The sequence below is a fragment of the Mixophyes fleayi genome, chromosome 9 (assembly GCF_038048845.1).
Source record: "Mixophyes fleayi isolate aMixFle1 chromosome 9, aMixFle1.hap1, whole genome shotgun sequence".
NCBI classification, from domain to species: Eukaryota; Metazoa; Chordata; class Amphibia; order Anura; family Limnodynastidae; genus Mixophyes; species Mixophyes fleayi.
This window is the reverse complement of record NC_134410.1, coordinates 130,526,876-130,550,803: the sequence shown is the minus strand read 5'-3', so window position 1 is coordinate 130,550,803 and position 23,928 is coordinate 130,526,876. Positions and strand designations below refer to the sequence as shown.

At 44.2% G+C, this 23,928-nt stretch overlaps 1 protein-coding gene across 4 annotated transcripts in view; it reads left to right on the top strand.

Annotated features, from left to right (window-relative positions):
• The window catches only part of LOC142101343 (uncharacterized), a 196,831-nt gene that overhangs the window by 157,198 nt on the left and 15,705 nt on the right, over positions 1-23,928 (top strand). The window contains exon 1 of one of the 4 annotated variants that reach the window (XM_075185760.1): positions 13,037-13,123. The exons of the other annotated variants lie outside the window; for them this stretch is intronic. Within the exon in view, the coding sequence (XP_075041861.1) occupies positions 13,088-13,123 (36 nt within the window). The 5' untranslated portion in view covers positions 13,037-13,087. Of the gene's footprint in view, positions 1-13,036; positions 13,124-23,928 lie in introns of those variants that run through there. 4 annotated transcript variants of the gene reach the window in all.

Sequence of the window (23,928 nt, the reverse complement as noted above, 5' to 3'; positions counted from 1 at the left end):
TCTGTACATCATCGCGCATGTGTGCAGGGTAAGTGTGGCAGGAACAGCCCTGAAGGGCATGCTGGGACTTGTAGTTTCACAACATTTGGAGAGCCACGGTCATAGCCTGGTGCTGGCTGCAGCTTATGGGGGGCTGGGAACCTCACGCTGCTTGTCCCCCCACATTAGTGACAAGCAGACTAGGGGGGAGGGGGTTAATTGCTTTTTGTATTAATTTCCTTTCTTTTTCTATTTTTGTTGCCTCTGTTTTACAGTTGTCCTTCATCCCTAACTAAGCTGAATGAACTCTACTCTGACACGACCTTTACACAAATAATGTCAACTGGGCTGAAATCAGCAGAAAAAGCCAGTTATGACTGAAAAAATAGCTGTATATGGAGAATTTCTCTGCACACAGCTGTAGTGTGACATAACTTGTACAGTCTGTGTACGGTCTAACCACAATGACCAGCGCTGACTCTGCAGAACTAACCCCCATCTGCCCCAGCTACAGTCACCACTGTCCTGTGACTCAGCTGGGTGCTAAGGAACGTTGTTGCTGCTTATTCTGCTTAACCAGATCTTATATAGAAAAAAAAAACCACAACCTCATGTTAATTTAAGATATTATATTGATATTACACAGATGTTTCTTAATTTGTATTTGTGCTCCTGTATTATGTATAGTCACATTGATTATGCACTTTTTTATACATTTGACAGATTGGGTTTTGCAGGCAAATCCCTCCCCCACCCCTTTATTTGAGAGCTGTGACTGCCTTTACTTTGGCCCAGCACCCCCCTCCCTCTTATCCATAGGTGCTTTTAATTAGTGTAGCTCAGAGTTTCCCAGACCCAGTCCTCAGGGACCCCTAACAGGGCAGGTTTTCCAGGTGACCAGTGACATAATTACACCACCTGTGGATTTGTTACAATGTATCACTCAGTAATGACTACACCTGTGCTCCAGCAGGGAGAGGGGGGAAACATGGACTGTTAGGGGGGCTCTGAGGACTGGGTTTGAGAAATCCTGGTGTAGATCACTCCTAGGTCCTATCAACATTATCTGTAGTGTGTAGTCAGATGCAGCAGAGAGGTATGTACCTGTTATAGGAATGAATTGTCACTGTAGGACCCACCTGAATGAGGTCACCATGTTAATCTAAACGTGCACTAAGAATCTCATATATTATATTGTATATTACTGAGTCTGAGACACAAATGATTGTTAAGTGGCCCCAGCTCCTTCCTGCCTTGTTGTCTGATGTATTTGTCATAGCGTGTAACACGTGTGTAAAATGCTGCTGATATGTTATTACAGATAGGTGTCTCTTTCTTTGATTAAATGCACTGTTTTACCTTATTACTGAGATTAGGGGTAATGGGTGGCCCCCTGATGTGTATCAGGTTGTCCATCACTGTAATATATATATATATATATATATATATATATATTAGGAATCGCTCAGTTAGTAAAATTCAGTAGCAGAGTGTAGTTTATATCGCCAAAAGTCCTGATGCGAAATTCATCTCCATTTCGGAGCTAACTGGAGAAGCACAGGGGTGCGTACTGAGACCTATAGAAGTACCCCCAAATCACTTGGTAATAAGCTTCTAAAAAGGAAAAGTGGAGTTGTCCCCCATAGCGACCAATCACAATCTAGCTCTCGGTTATGTAGTACATTCTAGGAAATGAGTGAGAATCTGGTTACTACAGGCAACACTTCCCCTTTTATTGTTAGAAGCTTTGAGAAGTCTACCCCTTAGTCTGATAATAGAAAATAAGTTGGAATATCCCAATGTATTATAATACCAGGATATAGGATGTCAGACAGCGTGAGCTCACTCACTGTAGGTGAAACATCCGTTTTGTTAGCCTCATAGCTACAATATCATTAGGATAAAGTTTTTTATCAGCACTTTTTGTGAGAGGAATGTTAGTTACATTGTTGTACTTTTCACTGAGATGAAGACGCATCCATTTAAATGATCTGATCTAGTATCTCAGAATTATTATAACGAAGGGATATGAAATATCAGGATTGTGTGAACTCCTTTGTTATAAGTGAACCATATCCATGTAGTCAGTCTAATAGCTGTAATATCGTTAGGATTTCACATGTATGCTGTACGAGGACTGCCCAGCAAATGTCATCATGTAAATGATGCACTCACACTGGGTTATTGTTGGCATTCACACTCTGCATCTAACGATGTCCCTCTCCCCTAACCCTGCGTTAGGTAAACTATGACGTCAGCTATAACTAATGACGTATTTCAGGTTGCTGTGTCTGATTTAGGGCTGTTCTCTTGGGGTGTCAGAAGAAGACGAATCGTACCAGCATGTGGAGGTACATTATCCCGTTCTATAATAATGGGGATAATGTGTATAAAGATGTAACTGCCCAAAAGATTTTCCCCATCATATTTAAATAACAAGAAGAAATTCCAGGTGTGAGGTCAGCCATGAAACCCCCATGTTTTCCTGGATGCTTAGGTTGTTGTGTTAAAGTTTATTTCTCTTTATTGTAAAGCTGCTGAGGAGGAAATGATGCTTTAGTGGCCCCGTTGGTTGTTTCTCTGCACCAAGATGTGTTCATTGGACACTAGAATGACCAGTTACACAATACCATGACATTTTGTTGTGAATTAAATAGGAATGAAATGCTGAAAATTGTTCTGTGAATTATGAGCATCCAGGTCTGTGCTCATATACACCCCTTTGTTGTACCTCTGGTCTATAAAATGATTCAGGCTGTTTACAAGAGAGAAACTTATTCTCCTCTTTTGCTTCTTCTTGCCCTGTCTGGGTAGTAGCAGCACGATTGGGGCAGTCTCTGCTTCTTTTTTTTTATTTAAACTTGATTACATATCTCATTGAAAGTGAGTAATATTACTGTACATTTTTGCTCCCTCCAGAACGTGCTACATTTCCACATTGTCAACCCAGCAATATCCCGTGTACATGAACCTGGGATATTGCCGGATGACAGAGCCTCCCACCCCAGCAAATTCCCGGGTCCATAAGGTTCAAACCTAACCCAGGTCTGCAAAAAAAAAAAAACGAATGAAAAAATATTGACTTATCATTTAATAAATATGACAGGTAGTATTCCCTCACATTGATCTCTGTCAGCTACAGGGGAGATTACATCACGTCTAATGTGCAGGGTGAAAGTTATGTTTTTAAAGCAGCAATAACGGACCCTACGCTTGGATTGGGCAGCACTGTGGCTTAGTGGTTAGCACTTCTGCCTCACAGCGCTGGGGTCATTAGTTCAATTCCCGACCATGGCCTTATCTGTGTATAGTTTGTATGTTCTCCCCGTGTTTGCGTGGGTTTCCTCCAGGTGCTCCGGTTTCCTCCCACACTCCAAAAACATACTGGTAGGTTAATTAGCTGCTATCAAAAGTTGACCCTAGTGTGTGTGTGTGTGTGTGTGTGTGTGTGTCTCTATTAGGGAATTTAGACTGTAAGCTCCAATGGGGCAGGGACTGATGTGAGTAAGTTCTCTGTACAGCACTGCGGAATTAGTGGCGCTATATAAATAAATGATGATGATGATGAATGAGGCGCCTCTGTTCTTTAAAGAGTCCCATATAGAGGTTAGTGAAGTTCCCATGGCAGTCCCAAGTATCTGTAAATAAAACCGTGAATAAGATAAAAAAATAATTGTTCTTCAAAATTAACATTATAGATATGAACATGAAGTCACGTAAATTTTAATCCATGAAGAAAAAAAAATCTTCAAAAAGTGTTCAGCCAAATGGCCAAGTTTATGTGGTATATTGGAATAAAGTGATTCAGCGTCACAAGTCACAAACTGATGGGAACGTCGTCCAACAAACTGACTCAACCAGTTTTAGAAGATGTGTGGTGTCTTTTATGTGTGACTATGTCAATGTGAATCTACAAAAACAGATAGGTTAGTTGTGTGAGAGCCCATTCCCAAGATAACAGGAGAGAGGGGGGGATTTGTGTGCTGTGGGTAAGTGATATTTAGTGGCCGCTACAGAATGTGAAATAAACAAAATATGAAAAAGTTTATTTGGAAACCGAGGATATGTCTCAGTTTGTTCTGATACATAACGGTCGGATCTTTATCAAGTTTAGTGTAGAATTTAATGTCACTTAATTGTCTCAGGGCTACAGACTGATAATAAGACACATTTTAGATCACCAGCCGCCCACTTTGTCAGATGGTTTATAGTGACCTCTGTATCAGAGATTATATCTGTAGGGTCACCCTCCTCTTTTTTGTTAAGTTATCTCTAAGTGGTTATTTATGGGCTGTATCTCACAATGCTCTAATGATCTCCTTTGTACTTCATAGAAACTCTCCACAAAGGACCTTTTGAATTGTAATGGATACATATTCGATTTATTCCTATACACTTTCTATGGACCAGAGTTCCCTATATAAAAGATATTCAGTTTCTCTGACTCTTCATTGTTCAGACATTCTGCTTTTAGGGATTCTAAGGCACCTAAAGCCTCCAAATCTTGTTCATCCAGAATAATGGGCATCTCTTCAATTTTAACCTTTTTTTTAAGACTTTATGCGCAAAATATCTCTCGTGATTTACTGTTCTGATATAATTATTCAGATTGGCAAATAGATTAAAAAGATTGGGCTTGGCCTTTTTTAAAAGACTAATTTCAGATTCATCAAGAATCTTAATATTAAATGAAATCCTCCATTCGTAGTTAATTTAGACGTACACTCTGTGTGACTTATTAATCCCTCGCCTGCGGCCTAAGGTGTAACTTTGATCGAACCTTTTGTGTATAAGTGATGAGTTGTGATCCTGTCCCTAAACAAGGATGGAGAAGAGTCATCAGCTTCCAATAGCGCTGAAACAAACTTTCACTCATTCTCCCTGACCTAGGATTTGCCCCTCTCACTTCATATGTTTCTCGTAATGACTCTGTTGTCCTCTCTCCTCTCTTTTTGCTTTGGAGCCCCAAAAGCTACAAGCTATGTATTGGTTATCATGGGGCGGACCCATAGCTAAATTTGGGTAGAGGCCTGCCGATCTCATTCTCTCCTTCCAGGCCTTCATCGGTAGAGCAGAGTGGGGGGTGGGGGGGAGGGGGGGGGCGGGGGCAAGTACATTAACAAAAAAGACCTTGGCTGTACCCTTCTGATACTACACTTCTGCCTCACAGCACTGGGGTCATGAGTTCAATTCCTGACCATGGCCTTATCTCTGTGGAGTTTGTATGTTCTCCCCGTGTTTGCGTGGGTTTCCTCCGGGTGCTCTGGTTTCCTCCCACACTCCAAAAACATACTGGTAGATTAACTGGCTGCTAATAAATTGACTCTAGTCTGTCTGTCTGTCTGTCTGTGTGTGTGTGTGTGTGTATTAGGGAATTTAGACTGTAAGCTCCAATGGGGCAGGGACTGATGTGAGTGAGTTCTCTGTACAGCGCTGCCGAATTAGTGGCGCTATATAAATAAATGGCGATGATGATGATAGTAGAGCAACAATGCTGGGTCCCTTCACCTTTTGGGCCCTGTAGCTACCGCACCTGTGATAGTTACACCCCTGTCAGATACACTCCTAGATGCTAAACAACTGTGATAAGCCACCCACATTACTGTGATCTACAGATAGTATGTAAAGTTATGCAAACCCACTGGACAGCGTATACTATCGCAAAGCAGTATGTAAATGACAGGACAGCGTATCCTATCGCAGAGCAATATGTAAGTGACTGGACAATGTATCCTATAACAGAGTGGTATATAAATGATTGGACAGCGCATCCTATCACAGAGCAATATGTAAATGACTGGACAGCATATCCTACTGCAAAGCAGAATGTAAATGACAGGACAGCGTGTCCTATCACAGAGCAGTATGTGAATGATTGGACAGCGCATCCTATCACAGAGCAATAAATAATTGACACACTGAGATATGACACAAAGCTGCTGTCTGGATACATTGTCAGGGGCAAAGGATTTTTAAGGGGGGGTTTCGAAATGGTTGAATTCGGAGCAAAGCAAAATAAAACATAAAAAAATCATTCCTACTACACACTAAAATACTATACATTAAAACAATCTAAACCCTTCATTAAAATGAGTATTGACACTCCGTATTTAAACTAGCAATGATACCGCACATCAAAATAGCATTTCTAACGCACATTAAAAAATGAACTACCACAAAAATAAAGAAAAAACATTGATACCATGACACAAGTTTGGACTATATTACATACATATATGCAAAACATACTAGTAGGTTAATTGGCAGCTAACACATTGACCCTAGTCTGTCTCTCTCTGTTTGTGTGTTGTATGTTAGAGAATTTAGACTGTAAGCTCTAATGGGGCAGGGACTGATGTGAGTTCTCTGTACAGCACTGCGGAATTGATAACGCTATATAAATAGCTGATGATAACCAATATGTTATAGGATCCACTATTTTAGCCTGCTATGTAAAGCTTGAAAAAAAATCTACCTTACAGTCACAGTAAGCCAAGTCAGTCTAGTTACTTGTGATTGGCTGAGATTTTCCCATTCATATCTATGGGCAACGCATATTAATGGGCTTTCTGTGGAAACTAAGATGCAGAGTTATTCAAATGAGTGGCAAAAGGGAGATTCTGCTCAGCAAAGTAAAAGCATCTAAAATCTTTGGAATTGATGATTTGCCTCATGATGGCAATTTGAGCTGGACAAAATGAAACTTTCACAGATCTCCCCTCTAACGTTGTGAAACTGGGCAAGATTTTACAGTGAGAAAATATGGGAGAAATAGGCAAAGATGACAAAAGTTTTGACATGTGTGTGTTTCTGTGTGTATCTTGTCTGTGTGCCTTATGTGTGTAGTGCTATCACGTTATTGGTGTGTTTAGAGGGGGTGTTTTTGAGGGTTGGTGTGTGAAATTGTGAGTACTATACAATATTGCTATTTACCGATCTATAGGTGTATAAGATGTAGATTTGGCCATAGTGATCTCTCACCTTTCACCAGGCCAGTGTGGTAATCCCTGCAGATATGAGGGAGGAGCTGCAGCTCCATTGGGGATTCTGAACTGTACAGCAGCCAGCACCGAGCGGAGGCTTCTCAAAGAAGCGTCCGCGGCGGGGCTGCCGGCGCATTGTTTAGCATGTTAATACATGCTGTTTTGTGCTTGTTTGTTCACGGAGGGGAGGGGTTTCTGGAGAACCAGAAACCCCCCCTGCGTGCGCACCTGATTGTATCCAATGTAGTGAGCACAGCAGTGATTTGTCCTGGCCCAGAGTAATGCAAATAAACATCATAGCCTGATGATATAAATACATTACTACTAGAGAAAGATAATGGGATGATGGAGCACAGCAGGACATACAGCCCAAAGTATTGTAGATGTGTAGTAAAACTTACAGCAGAGCAGTGAGTTAGTGAATATAAGTATGGTGGACAGTCTTTTATTATTTTCTGATGAGTTACTATATAATAATGTGTCGTTTCACTTTAAATGAAAGGTAGTAACAAACAACATGGGCACATCCAGAGAACACGGATGTAATGGGGATCTGATGTCATTACCCTCCCTGACTCTGGCTGACAATGAAGGGAGTGGATGAAGTTTGTGCTTTTATTAGAACACTGTGCGATGTCAGTACAACGTGCTATAGATATCCCACATACAGTAAACACTGATTCTATACAGGGATTATCAGCTGCCCTTTGTACATTGTATTTGACATTTTGCTTCAGTCAGACATGTTTGCGAGAGACACAAATATTATGGTCCCAGCTGTGATCTCAGTGTGATAGGATTCCTGAGATTCCTCACTGCTCCTACTCCGTCTTCATAACAGCACAAACATCTGGGGAACCAAAAATTACTGCGCTCCTGTCCCTACGAGCTCCGTCTACAGTCACACACCTAATGACCCTGACTTCAACGCTGTCACACACCTAATGACCCTGACTTCAACGCTGTCACACACCTAATGACCCTGACTTCAACGCTGTCACACACTGGGGGACATTCATTACAAACAAGTCGGATGTATGATCTTTGTTTCATGTAGACGTGCGTTTGTCACTAACACATCACTAATCTCCTGATATACTCTGTGCTGCTGGGGACCCTGCTCCTTCCACTATATAACTCTCAGTCTGTGGCTTCCTGCTGCCTCCATTCCCCTCCTCTTATCATGTCACTGCCCCTGTCACATGCAGCCCTGTCCTCACTAACACATCACTCATCTCCTGATAAACTCTGTGCTGCTGGGGGACCCTGCTCCTTCCACTATATAACTCTCAGACTGTGGCTTCCTGCTGCCTCCATTCTCCTCCTCACATCATGTCACTGCCCCTGTCACATGCAGCCCTGTCCTCACTAACACATCACTCATCTCCTGATATACTCTGTGCTGCTGGGGACCCTGCTCCTTCCACTATATAACTCTCAGCCTGTGGCTTCCTGCTGCCTCCATTCCCCTCCTCACATCATGTCACTGCCCCTGTCACATGCAGCCCTGTCCTCATTAACACATCACTCATCTCCTGATATACTCTGTGCTGCTGGGGACCCTGCTCCTCCCACTATATAACTCTCAGTCTGTGGCTTCCTGCTGCCTCCATTCCCCTCCTCACATCATGTCACTGCCCCTGTCACATGCAGCCCTGTCCTCACTAACACATCACTCATCTCCTGATATACTCTGTGCTGCTGGAGGACCCTGCTCCTTCCACTATATAACTCTCAGTCTGTGGCTTCCTGCTGCCTCCATTCCCCTCCTCACATCATGTCACTGCCCCTGTCACATGCAGCCCTGTCCTCACTAACACATCACTCATCTCCTGATATACTCTGTGCTGCTGGGGACCCTGCTCCTCCCACTATATAACTCTCAGCCTGTGGCTTCCTGCTGCCTCCATTCCCCTCCTCACATCATGTCACTGCCCCTGTCACATGCAGCCCTGTCCTCATTAACACATCACTCATCTCCTGATATACTCTGTGCTGCTGGGGACCCTGCTCCTCCCACTATATAACTCTCAGCCTGTGGCTTCCTGCTGCCTCCATTCCCCTCCTCACATCATGTCACTGCCCCTGTCACATGCAGCCCTGTCCTCACTAACACATCACTCATCTCCTGATATACTCTGTGCTGCTGGGGACCCTGCTCCTTCCACTATATAACTCTCAGCCTGTGGCTTCCTGCTGCCTCCATTCCACTCCTCACATCATGTCACTGCCCCTGTCACATGCAGCCCTGTCCTCACTAACATATCACTAATCTCCTGATATACTCTGTGCTGCTGGGGGACCCTGCTCCTCCCACTATATAACTCTCAGTCTGTGGCTTCCTGCTGCCTCCATTCCCCTCCTCACATCATGTCACTGCCCCTGTCACATGCAGCCCTGTCCTCACTAACACATCACTCATCTCCTGATATACTCTGTGCTGCTGGGGGACCCTGCTCCTCCCACTATATAACTCTCAGCCTGTGGCTTCCTGCTGCCTCCATTCCCCTCCTCACATCATGTCACTGCCCCTGTCACATGTTCCTCGCACACTGGGGGCTAGTAGTGGTAATTGAATAATTTTGCACCTAATTGCAAAAATAAGATATTATTTTGTGGCTAGGGACAGTATAACAACAATCTTACAGGGGAGTCACCGCTGGGTTCTCCGTGTAGTGGGTGATGACAGATTCTTTTTAGATGAGGAAAAATGTTTCATTTTCACACATGTACTGAGGTGTCCTCATCAGCACATACACACCCTATAGTAGGTGCAAAACATACACCTCCTACCAGGCATATATGTGTGTGTCTGCCTGAACCATGTTTGCGTGCACCTGGCCTGTATTTGCACGCTCCTTCCCCACCCCATCACGGCTCATCAAATGCAGGCCGTGATAAGTGCCAGGATCACACGTCTGCAAAGAGGTATATGTATGTGCCTACTTTCTACTAATGTGCAGAGCAATTTCACCCAAGATGCGCAACGCAAATTGACGTAGGTCCCACCCCAGTGTGCTCATCACCTGCACCTGTGTAACGCAGGTTTGGGTCTATACTGCCAGCTTCAGCCCATTCTATAAAGCTTTGACATCTGGTTATTGCTGGGTATCAACAATAGAAATTATTCGATTGTATTTCCTGGGGACACAGCAGAGACAATGTAAGATACAATGTAACACTGGTTATATAATTTTTTTCCATGTTACAGATTGTTTACACTTTGTAAATCGTTAAAGGACAGCAAGTTATCCATGTAGTTATTAAGTAATCTTGAAGCTGCCAGAACACTCAGCAATAGATGGTTATCTGCTCTCTAACCCTCGGCCAGTCCGGGGTACAAGAGAATTTGGAACACCTCCCGCAGTATCACGCAGTGTTCATGGGGCGAGCAGCCTGCACCTCGCACCTGGAAGATTACACAGCACGTTCCTACCTTGATCCCTTGTAACAAAGGAAGGATTCTTATTTATTTTTGAAACTCTTGCCTTGCTCCAATAATATATTTCATACATGTGTTATCAGAGGAGTCGTTGGCTCACAACAACGCACCACCACACACACACACCACATCATCATCAGCTATTTATATAGCACCACTAATTCCGCAGTGCTGTACAGAGAACTCATTCATGTCAGTCCCTGTCCCTTGGGGCTTACAGTCTAAATTCCCTAACACACACACACAGACAGATTAGGGTCAATTTGTTAACAGCCAATTAACCTACCAGTATGTTTATGGAGTGTGGGAAGAAACCCACACAAACACCATGGTTGGGAATCAAACTCATGACCCCAGTGCTGTGAGGCAGAAGTGCTAACCACTGAGATACCGTGCTGGACAAGCTTGCAGGAGGCCAAACCCCGATCTGAAAACAGGGTCTCTAACTCTAAAGCCCCACAATAATATCACCCTGCCCAGAACCGGATGGTGGGCTAGTAGTACAAATTCACATGAGACCCAGAGTCAGCGGACAAACTTACTAATACCACCTACATTATAATGTGCAAAACCTATTGGTCGGTTCCGCTCTCAAATGTTAAATATAGATGCAAATCATTGTGGGTATTCTCACTGAGTTACTAAGCCTCCATGTTGACTCTCCCTGACCTGTTCAGGAGATGTAAGTGCTGCTAGCTTAAATGTTTTGTACAGAACCTCCTATTTCTGTAACACTTGACCTCCCCTCCTAGGGAGAGACTGAGTAGGTTACCCCTTACGCCTCTGGGGCAGTATCGTTTAGTTACCTTGGTGATATATTGTCCTGAGCAGACCTTTTTATGTGTGAGGGGAATTCACAGTCCTGGATTTCCTGTGCTAGCAGAAAATGAACCAGATGGCTGGTGATTTGGAGAGGGATGGAAACGTGGCCCAGCGGCCTCAGATCACACATGACAAAGCCATAATCCAGCCATGCACCTCCGCCCTCCCCCTGCCATGTCCTGTGTGAGCAGCTGTCGGGGCAATGAGGCCGACAATTACATGATCACAGCCGCTGGTTATTGTACCGTGTAATGTATGGGGTGGGTGACTCCGGGCTCTCTTATAATTATCATTATTTACAGTGATTCCTCAAATTGTTGTAGACTTTGGGTAACAAGATGACCCTATAGATTACTCCCTGTCATATTTTCCCCACAATTCAGCCACAAATCACAGTAGATTGTCAGGTGAACAGGAGTACTCCCATTGTCTGGTGGGAAAGTTCCTACAATGCAGTTAGTAAGGAAAGTTTGCAGTGCTATAAACCTCAGTCATTTTTAATGACCTAGTAACAGAACGTTTCATTATTAATTTGCGGGGTCACTTTTGAAGCCAGAGTTGCGTACTCTCCCGCAACTTCCTGCAGACCCCCTGGATTAGGGTGAGACACTCCCAGGCAATTCTCCCGCAAGGATGTGTACCTGAAAATCACATCTTCAAGTCCTGACCACCACAGAGAACGCTGAGTGGACAGGGGCGTAATAATGACATTAGCGCCATGATCTGCCATCTTGATAATGCGAATGGTGTCATCAAGTCGTACCAACCTCTTCCTATCAGAATAATTTTCCGCAGCCCTTGGGGGAGAGGTATAAATGTTGGTAAGACGGCATTAAGGTGTTATTTCCAAATAAAATTTACCTAGAAATAACCCATTGGTAACTATACACTTCACAAATGTATCATTGAAATCCCCCTTCTATTTGTGATCAGCTGCTTCCCAAAATCCCCCACTGTCCCTTCTACCTTACGGGTGTCTAAAACAAAGCAGGGAAATGCTAAATTCTCACAGAGGTCTCCATATATTTGGTAGTTTTGTCTGTGGGGCGCTGGTATTTATAGATTGTAAGCAAAACAGGGGTGGTCACTGGCTGTTTGGGTTAGTAAACAGAAGTACTCCAGTTGGTGAGAGTTGTCACATTGAAAAAAAGTTTTACACTGACAAAACAGAGGGGTTTTGGTAACATTACACAGGCTGGATAATGTTGGATGTAACACCGAGAGGAGCCGCCATCTTGCGCTGTGACGGAGACCTTTTAGATGATCATTGTTAAACGTGGTGGAATTTACATTGCAAACATTCATTCATTGTTGCAAAAAAGTTCCATCATCCTTTATTTATGAGCCGACAATGATTCCGCAGCAATACACAAACGAAGTGCAAAGAAATATTGGGGCAAGAGAACAAACTGTAGCAGAAGACACAACTTCGAACAGTCTTGTGATGAGCGAGGGAAAAAAAAGGAATTTTGTGGGTGGAACCAATACTCAGCCAATCAATTCATTAGGAACTAGTAACATCACTGAGGCAGTGACTTGAAAACTGTATTCTCATGAATATTGTCTCAGCCCACAATACGGCTGCCTCCACCTTACACTTTTAAAACTCCATATGACTCCTTCAGTTATAACTCGCTCATTGTGTGTGTGTGTGTAACCCCTCCAGAACGTGTCAGCGCACTGTCTGACACAGGACGCACGCCAGTCTCCCGAGGATGGGGCTCAACATTCCAGCCAAGCGGTTGAAGTATTTACATCTCTGTCTTTCAGGCTTTCCTGAAAATCCTTCCTGGCTTGCGGTAGTCTCTCGCACAATCCTTCCTGACGGTGTTGGCTGGGAGAGGTGACAAGCTCATGCGTGATGAGGACCTGGTGTAGCTGCGGGGATAAAAACAAAGTAGGGATAATGGCAAGAAATACACAATGTACATGAAAAAAACAAAAACTTTTTTTGATGGCCCTATAATTTGCCCTCTTACACTATCCTCCTTTTCTCACAAAAAATGTATCACTTGCATAAGAGAATTTCGCTATTGTATTCGATTTTGTCTGACCACACCAGACGGCTAATAAGGTTTTACGTTATTGGAAGTTGTGGTTTACTGCACATCTTTGCTGATGTCACTTCACTGGTAACTCCACTTGCTTCAATAAATCCTATTACTTGAAATAGGACTTTTGCCTGAAATTGCCTGTTTAAACCACAGAAACATACAGTTCCTGTCATTTGAGAGATCAGCTGTGAATAAATGATCTACATTAGCAACATCTTTAACCATAGAAACTTTGTACTGCACCAATTGTTTCCTTGGTTACAGATGTTGCTAAGGAAGGTCATATATTCACTGCTTCTCTGGTAAATAGCTTGAACAGTGTGTTTCTGAGGTTTTAACAGGCAATTTGAGTCCTATTTCAAGTACCAAGTGTTTATTCCAGTAAGATGTAATACTCAGCATAAGAATTTGAATTCAGTATCACTTTTGAGTAGAATGTAAATAAGTCCCCTACATCGACAAGGTATATAGCAGGGCTACAGACAGCAATGCTGGGAATTGTAGTCCTTGAATATGCTATCTTTAACTTTAATCTGATCCCAACCATATACTACATTTCACACTGGGCAAGGACTGGACTATTGTTATTATTTTTACATATAGAATTATCAACTACAGATGAGCAAAATTTGGTGAAATCACATTGGAGCAGCCTGTTTCATATAGGAGCAAGGTTCTGGCTACAGCTGCGTTGTTTCGCCATTCTGCAGAATGCTGATCTGTAATCATATTTGTAAATCAGCGTTCCGCAGAATGCACAGAGTTGGTACAACAAGGGACATTTATCTCTCTTGGGGAGGGGGATTGGGTTTGGACTGAAAACATTTAAGGACAAATTCTGTGTAGCAAGACGTGAGAAATTTTTTAGCCAAATACGTAACGTGATGAATATTTTGAGGAACAGTTTTGAAGATTTCGCTCATCTGTGCAATAAACCAAACCATGGATGTAACTTGTGTAATAAGGAAGAGAGAGCACAACACATTTCCATCTAAAGTTCACCCTAGTTACAGCAATGTCAGGCTGACAAATATTTGCTCTATAATTGTGTTTGTGCGTGGTGAGTGTGACAGGCTCTTGTAACACGTTGTGAACTTATTGACTTGTTGAGTCAGACGGCTAATGGTCCGGAACCAAAGTTTGAGTGGAAAGTGAAATAGTTTTTGTTTGTTTACATGTAAGTAAGTGGGCGAGATGGGTGTGAAAGAGGGTGGCGATGTGTTACCCATCCAGGAGGTCAGGTGGACGTATTACAGCAACATTGTACAGACCAGTGATGGGCAATAGATGGCCCACCGAGCCTTCACCTGTGGCCCACAGCTGTGTCCTGTTTATGCCCTGTTGGGCTCCAGCTCTTATTAATGTAACTCTCTGCTCCTGGGAGCCGACCTCCCAAATTAGGTGATTGGAAGTCAGAAAGGTTTGAAGAGGCGCGTTGTGCAAGCGTCACATTAAAATCCACCCTCCTACCACTCTTATAACCACCCCTTTAAAACATTCCCATATTTCTGATAAAATACTGTTTGGTTTGGCCTGATTTACGTCAATCAGAAGCGTGATGTGTTCTTGGTTAGCATTACTGCCTCACAGCAGTGGGGTCGTGGGTTCGATTCCTAACCATGGCCTTATCTCATCCTTATTACCTACTTCTGTTCCGTAGCTGTTCTTTACGTTGTGCAAAGGGCCCCTGGAAATCACTTTGACTTTCCGCTAAAGTGGAAACTGGCACGCACAGTATAGGATGTGACCCATTGTCTGCCATAAAACTGCCCCCTCTCCGGGACATATACAGTGCGTCGCTGGGCAACATCTTGAAAGGGGCCCTGTGATGCCCCCGTTGTACTGTACACGGGCACAGACATCTGGACCCTGCACATGTGTCGCGGAGAGGAGGACTCTGCTCTTTTCACCACTATCATTCTCAACGTATCTTCTCCTCCTCTGAGCCCTGATTGTGTCTAATGGTTTATTCACATTTCACTACACACTAAGCGGCACATTTATCAATGTTCGCATAAAGTGAAAAATAGTTTTCAATCCTTATCGCATTGATAAGGGTTGAACTATTTCTCAAATTTATGAAGAACCCAACACAGAAACAGCAGTTCCGATAAACTGTTGTTTCTGTGATTAAAAAAAACATACTTACTCCCCTCTTCGTAATGTGCTGTCTCCGGATCTCCTCCTGGTCCTCTTCGTTGCTTTTCTTACTGCAACTGCGCATGTGCACAAATATCTCCGCTCTGTCTCTGCAACTATAGTCGCAGAGCGAGCGCTGAGTGACAGGGAGGGATCATGTGATCCCTCCACACATGCGCTGTCCAGCTCTTCTCTTCGGAGCAGAGCTGACAGCATTGACATTTTCAGCTGACTACATCAACATGACAATTTTTTTCGGAACTTGTTAGATTACGGCCAGGAGCAGTCACCGTACTGTTGAATGGTGGCTGCTCCCAAAAACGAAGCAGAATGCAAAGCAGCAGATATCGATGCACCTTCCATAAATATGCGGGACACTACAAGTGGCGTGGATTTTACGATAAGTGCCCGAAATTGTAACATAACTAGTTGTTAAATATGCCCCTAAAGCATTTACATTATTAATTATCTTTATGTATTGCCTGCATTTCTTGATTATATTAGAAACATTAATATTCAGATAACAAAACATGTAATCATGAAGCAGTATGTCTAGATTCTGAGCCGCCACGTTGTCAGACAGTGGCAGACGTGAGGACGGGTGCCAGCCTCCTTCCTCCCCCTTCGCCTTCCGCTTGTGTTGAGAGATCGTCCCTGCTTCCAATATGGCAGGGTGCACACAGACAGCCTGCGAGACGCGTACACATCCAGTCTGCCACCTGGCTCCCGGCTGCTTAAGAAAATGTCATTTGAGGTGTCAAATATTACAAGTAGTAAATCCAACTCTAATAAGCATCACTAGATGGTCTGACAATCCAGGAGCACCAGTATCGCCTGTAATGTGCTGTCTCGGGGGCCCTGGGACGCTGCAGTCCTCAGCCTGTCCTGGTTACAGAACTTGCTTACAATGTACATTGTGCAGCATGTAAAAACTCTTATTCAAAATTAATAAATCCCAGAGACAGGGGCAGAACAGTGAATTACTAGGCCACATAGCAAAGCTTGGGTGGAGATCTAGCGATAGCGCTGTAACCTCTTCAGAACCTCTTATGAGCAACACTCGAGGACTGTGCTCTTGTCTTTTCACAGCAGTAAGGGGGGTTCTGGGAGGGCTGTGGGGGCTGCTCAGAGGAAGGGGGGACCCTGAGCCACATATCGGCTGCACCCAAGGTAGTTCTGCCGTTGTCAGAGGATAACATTAGATGGTAATAACACCACATGCATAAAAAGAGGAATTGTATTGTGCAGTTGGTTACTACTGAAAAACGGACAGTTTCAGCGCAAAACATTTTCCAGAGTCAAATTTTTAAAACCTGAGACCTAGAAAGTAGGGACAGGTATGATAATCAGAGACATTTAGAAATGAGTTACTGTAGAGATTCCGGACTCTCCAGCAGTTACAGTAACACTTTGCCCCCAAGACAGAAGTATTAATATGCAAATATTCCATTTACTCTCTGAGCACCAATATCTATCAAATTAGTTTGTAATTCTTTTCCCCTCCTTTCCTATGTATCTTCTTTTTCATACAGTATTTTATCAAGACCCTGAAGGCTGAATTATCGGCCTTGTAAGTTGTAAACGTCTGCAACTGAGACTTTTGCATTTTTATGTGCAAGTAGAAATAGCAGCTCCTTTGCTGGCTATAGCAGTGTGCTGGGGGATTGTGCTCTGTGTTTGCTCCTTTCAGGATAACCCCACCTTTCAAGCACCTGCTATGAACCAATAAATTGATTGAGCAACTTCCACTTCTGTATTATAAGCTGTAGACAGGACAGATTTTGTAATAACTTCAGCATCGAGCTGTGAGACACAGATCTGTATTCATTCCTAATGAGATCTCTAATACCCACTCATCGTCCAACCTGCCAATGCTACCCTTCCCTATGCCAACAGAGCAATAGATAACCTTCAGCTGGGCTAAGGGTGAATGTCTGCATGGTAGCTGGGGGGGCATTGTGGGGGTATATTGAGTCCATTGAATACAATGAGTTTAGTGATACTTTATCTCGCTTGTACATCAGCAACTGTGGGCGAAGAATGAGCCTGTTTTACAGAACAGAATTATATTTCAAGCACAGTAATTGTCTCCTGGTGAAAGACAAATTTTCCAGAACCAACTGGTAAAAATGCTCCAGGTTGCTGTTCTAGTGGCTGCCACCAAGTGGCGCTGTTCTAGTGGCTGTGGGCGTGGTTCTGGCTGGAGTAGACAGATTGTGCATGCAGGATAGGGTGCTGTGTCTGGATATGGGGACACCCCCCAAATGTTTACAGATGGGAGAACCCTGAATTCTCTTCTCTTCCTCTTCGTTCCCTGTTCTCTGGCTATTGTAATTTCTTTAGTAGCTTTTATTATTTGCTCTTAGTTATATTATTAAAACGGTTAAACATTTTAGATTATTTTGAACAGGAATAGTTTGTTTTTTTGTTTTTGTCATTAATCTTTATTTGTCCTTTTTAAATTGCTAGAATGTCTACTCTATCTGCCTCCTCCTGTCACCGGCATACATCACTGAGATAGAGAAACAAAACGGCAGAGCGTCTCTTTAAATATTTTCATATAACTTAAAGAGGGACGATTGGAAATACCCTGAAGTTCCCGGAACAGAGGGAGAACACTACCTGTATTATTTGTGGTCAGCTCAAAGGGTGTGTCAGAGTTAAAACGTTTATTGAATTATTCCTCATCCTGATACCAGACTTTTATTTATTTTTGTACAGGACATTTTATAATGAGCCAGTCTGACTGTTTGTAATCCTACATGAATAGGGACATTGTCATTGTACATCTCTACTGATAGGCATGTTAGTCGGTGTATGGTCTGCTATCTATTTAGGAGTCTGCCAGGGTTCGTGCATGAGGCTAGTGCCCATGTGAACTCCTATAAGGTGCATTTTCAAAGTCTTACATGTCACTATTGGTGGGGTTTGAAGAAGGGGTATTTGGTTCCAGACAGTGCAGCATTTGTAGAGAATATAATTCCTATAACAAGGGTCAGTATTCCGCACTGTCGGCCCCATAGAGAAGTCTGGGCCAGGGCCTGCAGATGCCAGTGTAGCCTACCGGGCCCTCTGTAAAAAGCAGAGAGCGGCCTCCTGCACGGTCGGAGCACACGCCCACTGCGCCAGCGGGGCCCAGGCTGAGAGAGAACTACAGTCAGTGCAGAGTGGTTGTGTCCGGAGATGATGTGGGTGTGTCGGGTCTCCTTTTGGGGTCTAAAAGGGGGGGCACTGGCATTGTCGCTGAGGCCCATAGAGGACGGTCTCCTGGACCCACAACTGAACTGGCCCCACTGTTATAACATTTACACTTTGCAGTGATAGAGGTGGAAAATCAGAATGATTACACTGATTTGTCACAATGACTGTATGTCTGTGTACAGAAAGACATAGGGCCATGTACTAAGGGCCACATGAAGGAGGGAGCAGTCTGTGTGTAATACAGCCAGACATATGATACAACCGACACTGTAGGATTTCCTGAGAATCCCTAAATGACACCCTCTGCATCCTCGCCCCATTTCTCTCCACACCCACCAGAAACAGACACCTTCCCCTGATTACACCCTGTGCCCCTGATACATAGTGACTCTGTTCCTGTCTGCACTGACCTGGAACAGACACCTTCCTCTGATTACACCCTGTGCCCCTGATACATAGTGACTCTGTTCCTGTCTGCACTGACCAGGAACAGACACCTTCCCCTGATTACACCCTGTGCCCTTGATACATAGTGACTCTGTTCCTGTCTGCACTGACCTGGAACAGACACCTTCCCCTGATTACACCCTGTGCCCCTGATACATAGTGACTCTGTTCCTGTCTGCACTGACCAGGAACAGACACCTTCCCCTGATTACACCCTGTGCCCTTGATACATAGTGACTCTGTTCCTGTCTGCACTGACCTGGAACAGACACCTTCCCCTGATTACACCCTGTGCCCCTGATACATAGTGACTCTGTTCCTGTCTGCACTGACCAGGAACAGACACCTTCCCCTGATTACACCCTGTGCCCCGATACATAGTGACTCTGTTCCTGTCCGCACTGACCAGGAACAGACACCTTCCCCTGATTACACCCTGTGCCCCTGATACATAGTGACTCTATTCCTGTCCGCACTGACCAGGAACAGACACCTTCCCCTGATTACACCCTGTGCCCCTGATACATAGTGACTCTGTTCCTGTCTGCACTGACCTGGAACAGACACCTTCCCCTGATTACACCCTGTGCCCCTGATACATAGTGACTCTGTTCCTGTCTGCACTGACCAGGAACAGACACCTTCCCCTGATTACACCCTGTGCCCTTGATACATAGTGACTCTGTTCCTGTCTGCACTGACCTGGAACAGACACCTTCCCCTGATTACACCCTGTGCCCCTGATACATAGTGACTCTGTTCCTGTCTGCACTGACCAGGAACAGACACCTTCCCCTGATTACACCCTGTGCCCCGATACATAGTGACTCTGTTCCTGTCCGCACTGACCAGGAACAGACACCTTCCCCTGATTACACCCTGTGCCCCTGATACATAGTGACTCTATTCCTGTCCGCACTGACCAGGAACAGACACCTTCCCCTGATTACACCCTGTGCCCCTGATACATAGTGACTCTGTTCCTGTCTGCACTGACCTGGAACAGACACCTTCCCCTGATTACACCCTGTGCCCCTGATACATAGTGACTCTGTTCCTGTCTGCACTGACCAGAAACAGACACCCTCCCCTGATTACACCTTGTGCCCCTGATACATAGTGACTCTATTCCTGTCCGCACTGACCAGGAACAGACACCTTCCCCTGATTACACCCTGTGCCCTTGATACATAGTGACTCTGTTCCTGTCTGCACTGACCTGGAACAGACACCTTCCCCTGATTACACCCTGTTACCCTGATACATAGTGACTCTGTTCCTGTCTGCACTGACCAGGAACAGACACCTTCCCCTGATTACACCCTGTGCCCTTGATACATAGTGACTCTGTTCCTGTCTGCACTGACCAGGAACAGACTCCCTCCCCTGATACATAGTGTCTCCATAACAGCGACTAACCTTAACCTGCCCCCACGTTACACTTCTGGCCCTATTTCCCTCCTCCCTCGCCAGGGGCCCTAACTTCCCCAGGCAGATTAACCCTTTGCATTTGTTAATTCATTGTTGTGGTTTTAGCATTGTGCAGTGCAGTGCATACTGTGTTATGGTAACACATAGTCCTATAATAGATTTATTCCAGGAGAGATCATTACTGCTGACTAATGGATGTGATCAGAATACCTGCATCCTAGCACTGACTCACCTGGAGGACCAGACCGGTCCTGGGTTCTTCTTGGGCTTACACGCCAGCTTCTTGTACTCCATCCAGCCACTGACCAGCTCCTGCAGGATCACCATGTAGAGGAGAAAGATGAGGATCCTGGGGTCTATCTGTGGGTGCTCGGAGTCCAGGTCCCCGGACATGGCAGACAACAGAGAGAGGCAGATGATCCGTGGACGATGAGGAGGCTGCTCACAGCTTTCCAGGAGATGGATGCAGAGAATCTGGAATGATGCAGAGTCCCCCAGAGGCAGAGAGGGAGGAGGGGGAGATGGTACAACAGGCAGAGATGTATTTAACAGAAGCTTCATCTGTCCTGTGTGTTTCCAGGGCATTGTCTGCTAATTACTCTGTTCTAATCGTGTGTAACTCGCCTCCCTGATCCAATGCATTTCTCTGCAAGTTCCAGCTATAAGGTTATCTCTCTGATGTATGATTCACCCTCAGTTATGTGCACTGTGCATAAGTCCACAGTGCTCAGTGATGTATTCATGTCCTATACCTCTTATTACCTGTCATTTACTTCAAAATAATTTATTATCATTTTCCTTCACACAGATATGTACATTAAGGGAATCGTGGTACAAATATATCACATACAATGACGTGAAACAAAAGGTAAAGAGGGTTCGGCCCCGATGAGCTTACAATCAAAGACAGTGATCCTTGATACACTTCAGGGCTCCCTCTACCCTTCAAAAGGGGCCACACATTAACCTTAATCTCAGTAATAAGATTAAACAATACACTTATCAGAGAAAGAGACACCTATCTAATAACATATCAGAAGGAATTTTACATACGTGTTACACGCTATAACAAATACATCTGACAACAAGGCAGGAAGGAGTTGGGGGCAGGGCCATCTTTTCCATTGGGGACGATGGGCAGGTGCCCGGGGGCCCCACGGGCAAGGGGGCCCCATAGGCAGGGCTCTTAATGAGAATAAATAATCCTGCAAAAGAAAAAAGCCTGCAAAAAAAAACCTTCACGGGTCACTGAGCAAGTACATCTATCTATCTCTATATATCTATATCTATATCTGTATCTGTATCTGTATACAGCCTCGGACTGGCCCGCCGGACAGCCGGTCAATCCACCGGTAGGCCCAGCGGGGTTGAAGCTCCGCCCCCTCCGTTGTTAGGGCGGAGCTTGATGTTGAACTTTGTTTAGATGGCGGCGGCGGTCACATCTCCTGTAACCACACTACCGCGCAGATGCAGAGAGCCCAGGCGCGGTAGTGTGTTTTTCAGCAGTTTGAGCAGGGGAGGAGGACGTCCTGATATCAACATACTGATCCAAGGTCAGTTTGGTCATCATAGGTTCATGCAACACTGGACGCAATAGACCACGCCCCCTCTGACGCTGCAGAGTTTCCCCGGGTTATCTGAAGCCCAGCCAGTTTGATCGTGGCTGGGATACAGAAGCTGGATACTGCCGTTTGATCGAGGAAACATATGGACTGAAAGATACCTTTTTAACATACAAAATGTGAGTGTTTTTAACCCCATGTTTTAACTTAATAAATAGAGAACGTAAAACACCATGAGATCTTTCTCTGTTCTCTCCCTGGTCTCCCATATGTGCACTCTGGTGAGGAGAAGAAACAGGTTTAGAGGGGAGTAAAAGTACATCGTGGTGGTGCTTTTTGAAGCAAGAGGACACATTATTCAAATACTGTATGGAATAGAAAAGGTCACATTGATGTAAGTTTACCATCTGGGACATCGGTATAGGTGGAACTAGAAGACCAACATCCTTTAATGACTTTGGGACCGTTTTCCCCTTGACTTATTCATTGACCCAATCCTTGTGTTTCTTTACCCTTCCCCCATTTGCGCCCGTCCTTTGATATTTATATTCTCTTTCATACAACACTGGCAGCATACCAGCATATATGGAATAAATGTGACAGGCTTTGGATGGGCTGTATTCTGTTCATTTTTTTGTTTTTTAAAATTTCCCTTCTCAACAAGCATTCATTGGTGAAGTACGCAACCGTAGTAGCACTGATGCTGTGTGTATGGTCTTTGACGAGTGGCATATTCTGTAAGAGTCCTTAAAAAATAATTATAACAAAGAGTCATTTTAATAATCAGACTGTGTATACAAGATCTGGCAAATGAAGGGTGCTTTTCATGTAGTCTAGTATTCCAATTGCATCCAGTTGAAAATATAATCATTCAGGGTTGTATAATATGTTGGTCTATATTGTATGTTAGTGTAGAAAGGCACATGCATAGGAGAACATAATTATATTTATATATTTTTCCTTTTGCCTATTGTGCATTCTTTTTGATGGTTGTCCTGTTTAGAATTTAGGGGTGATATAGTGAAAGTATTATAGGCATATATCAACCGTATTTAAAATGAAATTAGATGGATTTCACTGAGATTAGTTGAGAATTACAATCACTTGTTTTTTTATGAATTGACTTTTATTCCAGGACATGTCACAGCAACAACAGGTTGGTAACCATTGTACTAAAAAATTAATTGTGCAGTTTATGTCTTCTAATTGATGATGTTATTATTTGGTTTGTGTAGCCCTTGTAATGGCTTTTAATAAGCTCAATACATGATGGGCAATAACAACATATGAGGCGAGGGTTGGAGGTAACCAAATGATGCACTTATCATAAGTAACTGTCTTGGTGCATTAGGAGACGACAGGAGCTGGTACTGGAGTTTCTTCCAAACCACAAGTGTTTTATTAATGGGTCCCATGTAGTTCCCTACCAGTAGAATGGGCAGGGTCTAATGCAAAAGGTGCACATTTAAAATAGTGCTATAAGTTGTCCTCCATAGCCTGACCACACCCCCTTTACTGGCCACACCCACTCCTAAAGTTGGCCACACCCCAATATAGTGGGCCCCTATCACTGAATTCCCCCGGTGGGCCCTTCATGCCCCAGTCCGACACTGTCTGTATACATCTATATATCTATATCTAGGGGCCCTGGTGCACTGCTTTGCCCGGGGGCCCATAATGTTGTTAAGATGGCCCTGGCTGGGGGCCGCAGGTTAAGGCTCGGGGGGCCGCCTTTTGCCCATCACTAATTTAACGTTTTCATTGGAGCTGTGTTTAAGGTTTCCCATCCAACATGCTTTGTCTATGTTGGGCTTAGGCATCATGTGGCTCTCTTGCCATAGTGGTACTAGAAGTTCCAGCATGTCGCA